The sequence below is a fragment of the Vigna unguiculata genome, chromosome 8 (assembly GCF_004118075.2).
Source record: "Vigna unguiculata cultivar IT97K-499-35 chromosome 8, ASM411807v1, whole genome shotgun sequence".
NCBI lineage: Eukaryota > Viridiplantae > Streptophyta > Magnoliopsida > Fabales > Fabaceae > Vigna > Vigna unguiculata.
The window spans coordinates 10,227,493-10,233,066 of NC_040286.1; the positions used below are offsets into that span (position 1 = coordinate 10,227,493).

Genomic DNA, 5,574 nt, shown 5'->3' on the forward strand with positions numbered 1-5,574 from the left:
TTAAGTTTTTGGTGAGTCTTGACAAGGTTCGCGTGAATGGCCTGATGCGGTACATGTGAATGGCCTAAAGAGGTGTGTGTGAATATCGTCGAAGTCGTCGTGCGTGGTTGTTGTTGTTGTGTGGGTCACAATGGTGGTTATAAGGCTTTTCGGCGACACACACGTGGAGATACTTGTGGTTTTGCTCCAATGAGTACTGCTTGTTTGGTCGTAGTAGTTCAAGTGAGCGCTTCAGGGAGATCTAGTTGACTGCGATGTGTTATGCTGGCTCCAATGGAGGTCTAGTGATGGTTGAATTGATAGTATTAGGAAATTTTGTTTTTAGGGTAACAAGAATTTAATAAGAGGGAACTTTTGTTTCAATAAAAAAGAGTATTGATGTAGAGGGAAAGATGATTGAAAGAGAAAGATAAGCACGAGATGAGAAAAAAAATAACGATAGTTGTAAATGTCATATTTTGCTTACAAAATGTAGCAATTATAAAACTATAATATTATAAAGAAAATTATGGTAGTTTTTTAGAACTGTCATATTAAAACCACCATATTTAACTCAATTTTTTGTAGTGCTTATAGATAATAATAATAATAATAATAATAATAATAATAATAATAATAATGACGATGATGATGATGAGATGATGATGATGATGATGATGATGCCGTGTGTGAGGATGTGAAAAGAAGTAAAAGATAGAGGAAGGAAACTTCTTTTGGATATGACTTTTATACCTATCTAGTTGAAAATGATCCAACAAGTTTTCAAGAGGCACTAATGCTCTTGATGCAAAATAGTGGAATAAAGCCATTAGGACTAAAATTGAATCAAATGAGAAAATTAATACTTGGACCTTAGTAGATTTGCCTAAAGGAGAAAAATCCAGTGGTTTTAAGTGGACCTTTAAGAAAAAATATCATCATGATGGATCCATAAATAAATATAAGATAAGATTAGTAGCAAAAGGTTTTACTCAAAATCTCAACATAGATTACTTTGATATTTTTGCCCTTCTAACTTGGGTTTTCTTTATTCGAGTATTGTTAGCTCTGGCAACTACCCATAAGCTAGTGATACACCAAATGGATGTTAAAACTGCTTTCTAAAAGGTGAATTACAAGAAGATATTTATATGACTCAACCTGAAGGGTGTGTTGTCCCTAGTCAAGAAAATATGGTGTGCAAACTCTTAAAATCTTTGTATGGGTTAAAACAATCACTAAAATAGTGGCATGAAAAACTAGATAACGTCTTACTTTGTGATGGTTTTCCACCTAATGATGTTGATAAATGTGTGTAATCTAAATATGAAAATGGTGAATGTGTCATTATATGTTTATATTTGGATGACATGTTAATATTTGGTACATGCATTTAGAACTAAATTATTTATAGGATTTAAATTTGCAATGAAAGACATGGGTGAAGCTAGGGCTGGGCAAAATAATCCAAACTGCACTGAACTACCAAAAACTGCACTGAACTAAAAATCAGTTCGCGTGAACTGCACTGAACTGAAAAATAGTTCAGACAAACTAAACTGAACTATTTTTCTTAAAAATAAACTGGACTGAACTGCACTGCACTGAACTGCACTGCACTATATATGAATTGAACTGAACTGTTTTATGAACTGCACTATGTCAGAACTGAACTGCACTATTTTTTAACTGAACTACACTACTTTTTAACTGAACTGCACTATTCTTGAATTGAACTACATTAATTTTTAACTTAACTACACTATTTTTGAACCGTTTTTGAACTGAATTGCACTGATTTTGAATAAACTTCACTATTTTTGAACCGAATTGTACTATTTTTGAACCAAATTGCATTGATTTTGAATTGAATTGCACTATTTTTGAACTAAATTACATTATTTTGAACCGAATTGCACTATAATGTTTATAATTTGAAAGTGCTTAGAAAATAATACTTGAAATATGCATCATACTTCAATACACCAAAATCAAAATAGGTTTTCCAGTAGGTTCTCCTATAAACAACATCAAAATGTTTATAATTACAATATAATGTTTATCATTTGAAAGTGCGTAGAAAATAATACTTGAAATATGCATCATACTTCAATACACCAAAATCAAAATAGGTTTTCCAGTAAGTTCTCCTATAAACAACATCAAAATGTTAATACATCTTAATACATTTTCAATCATCTAAATTAATTGCACTTGAAGGTCCCACTTCGTATTGAGAAGTTATATCTAAAAAAAAAAATTCATTTTTGAAAACTTAAAATAAATTTAAAAATATCAACTAAAAAGTATATAAAGTTTTTCAAATTCATCAAGCTCTTTAGGATCCTCATTAAAAAGTATAGAGAAAGGTGTTCCTCTTAACCAATCTTGTGTGCAAACAAGTACTTCCACTATTTTAGGCGTTAGGCAACTATGATAGGGATTAACCACCCTTCCTCCGTACTGAATGCACACTCTGATGTTACGATAGAGATAGGAATGGCTAACACCTATCGACCCATGTTTGCAAGGATAGGAAATCTAGTTGAGTTAACCTTCCACCAATGTAAAACATCAAGCTCAACTGACTTTGTATAAGGTTCAGGATCCTCTCTCAAATATTTATCAAGCTCTGATATATAATCAAATCTACGTCCTGTAGCTCTTAGGTAGAAGCTCATGCCATGAGGATCATCATCTTCATCATCTAGTTGAGATTCTTGTTGGCTACTTTGAGAACCCTCCTCAACCCCTTGATATTGATCATAAAGTGTTTTTAAAGATGACAATAATTTTGATTTCAATCCACTGGCCATGCTAGATTCAAATATATAGTCAATGAAGTAATTAACAAAATCCAACTTACTCCTAGGGTCAAACACAACAGCAATCAGTAATAAGATATTAATTCCATTGGGATTTCCCCAATATTTGTCATACTTACCCTTCATCCTCATTGTCATCAATCTTATGCTCACATCACTACTCTCAGAATATTGTCAAATCTTTTTACCAATTCTAAACACTTCCTTCATATACATATGACTAGTGACGTAAGAAGAAACAGAAATGTGCATGGTAGAGTCATAAAACATCTTTAAGAATGGTAAAACAGACCTCGCATATTCCCAATCCTCTTCTAGTGGCATACCACTACTTTGGCCATTTCAGCACCAAATTTCTTATCTTGCATATTTAGCAAGACAAAGGCATCTTTGTACTTCAAGCTTGCCTCTAACATTAGATAAGTTGAATTCCATCTGGTTTCAACATCAAGGCAAACAAGACCTTTATAACAAATTCCCTCTTGTTCAACACAAGCCTTGAATGTAGCAAATCAAGCTGGAGAAGATTTCACATATTTAACTGCACTCCAAATTTTTGAAATTGAATCTTTTATCTCTTTTAACCCATCCTTCACAATCAAACTTAATATATGTGCGCAACAACGTATATGAACATATTCTCCCTTTAAGACAAGACAATTCCATGATAACATCCTTCTTTTGAGGTATTGGACCCCAACATTATTTGCTGTAGCATTATCCACAATGACACTAAGGACTTATTTCAACTCCCAGTTATTCCAACAAGCCTCAACATGTTTAGCAATGAGCTCCCCTGAATGACCTGTTATTTGAGAAAAATTCAAAATTTTCTTATGCAGCTTCCAATCTTCATCAATAAAGTGAGCTGTTAAACTCATGTAGTTTAGGTTTTGGATTGAAGTCCATGTGTTTGTAGTTAAGCAAACCCTCCCACATTGCTTTGATAGAAAAATTTTCAACTTTGCTTTTTCCTCTTCATAGAGTTCCCACATTTCACGCCTCAATGTAGTGCGGGATGGGACCTCAAACCGTGGCTGCAAGGATCGTACAAAGTCACGGAAGTCTTCATCTTCAACAAATCGAAAAGGAAGCTCGGACTTCACAAACATCTTCACCAACTTCATTCGAGATGCATTCTGGTCAAACTTAGAAATAGTTGGTGAAGGGCCAACACTAGCCCCTTCTGTAGTTGATGATGACAATTTTTTCCTTTTGAATGATTCTCTATTAGGATTTTCCTTGCATCTTATCAAATGATTCCTCCTCCCACTTGTTCCGGCCAAATATGTAATCAAATCACCACAGTAATTACACTTAGCCTTCTCAAAATAAGGATTTTGTTTGGTAAAATGCCCCCACACATCTGATCGACCTTTACTATGCTCAGTTGACGATGTAGCCATACAAGGAGGTAAAGGATCAATCCCAGAAGTAGTTGGTGTGAGAGTTTCGACGGTTTCTAGCAATGTAAAATCCATCTATTTCTCTTTTTCTCTGTTTCTTTGCCTCTGTTTTTGCTTCTCTTCGCCACTTCATCTTACCCTTTTGAAGTTCTGAGCTTCTCCTACATGGAAAGTTTCAAAGCTAAAAACTTTAAAATGGTTCTTCAATTGGGTGGTTTGGGTTCTTGTTCAAGACCTACATGTGATGGCTTGATTCTCTTTGTAGAAACATTATGTAAGGTTATCAATAAAATATATGTTAGACCTAAAAATTATTGGGTTGCAGGATCAAAGTCATCTATTTTTCAAAAGGATATATTGGGCTGCAGACCTAAACAAATTTTACACAACAAAAATTGATTGTAATAGTTGACCAACAGAAGAATATATTTTTCAAAGGGATAAAAAAGGAGAAGGAATAAAAAACGATTGCAAGCAGGCTAACAGTGCAGTCTCCCTCAAAATTTAACCTTTAGCTTATAACTCCTTTAAAAAGACATGCTTCAAACTGATTTTAACGAAAACATAGAGACAAGTGATCCAGAGGAAAAAGGAGAGAAACAAAGAAAACTTGAAGTTATTGACAAAGTATAGAACAATCAATAATCCAGAACTACCTCTTTTTGTATAACATGAAACATTCTAAAAGTTGACCATAAAAATTACTATAAAAGCAAGTCCAAAAGGAAATATACCTAACTTCTCACGAACTTTGTCAATGACCTCTTCCGACACAGGTCCATCAGGTGAAAAGGATGCATTGCATAGTCTATAAAGTCTCTGAATATAATATGGTGGGAAATTGAGATGGATTTCTTGGATCCTGCGAGAGACAATGTCACTATTACACGTATTTATCAATTTGTTAGCCAAAGATAAAGGAAACAAGGGAATGATGAAAAGTGGGAGCAAAAGAAAAGTAGAAAATTAAAAAGTATGAGTGGAGATAGCAGACAAAGGTAGAATACCGAGGTAGGAAAGAAAACTAGACAATCCCCACCCAAAAGAGAAAATTGAGTTAGTTCATGATGCATAGATGTATATAGTATATATATAAAATGATTGTTTAGAAACTGATTGAAAAGCAAAAAACCATGTCTGATTTTTCTATAAAGCGTAAATTTATAACTACTACTTTTTGAATAAACTATATAAATCACATATAATATAACCATGCTACAAAAACGTGAAACTTGTAGCTATTAACTCTCTAAATATAAAAGAATAACATCAAGAACATATAGCATGTGATTTAGCAGCCATAATATTTATAGTATTTTTTCTTTAACCATTTAACTTTTGTATGGTCTAAATTCACGTAAAAG

The 5,574-nt window shown here is 33.4% G+C and overlaps 1 protein-coding gene across 1 annotated transcript; it reads right to left on the bottom strand.

Moving 5' to 3' along the window:
• Positions 1-2,489: 2,489 nt before the first annotated feature.
• Positions 2,490-2,936, bottom strand: LOC114194816 (zinc finger BED domain-containing protein RICESLEEPER 1-like). Its single transcript, XM_028085228.1, has one exon. The coding sequence runs from the start codon at positions 2,934-2,936 to the stop codon at positions 2,490-2,492; it is 447 nt and encodes a 148-aa protein (XP_027941029.1).
• Between the last annotated feature and the right edge of the window lie 2,638 nt (positions 2,937-5,574).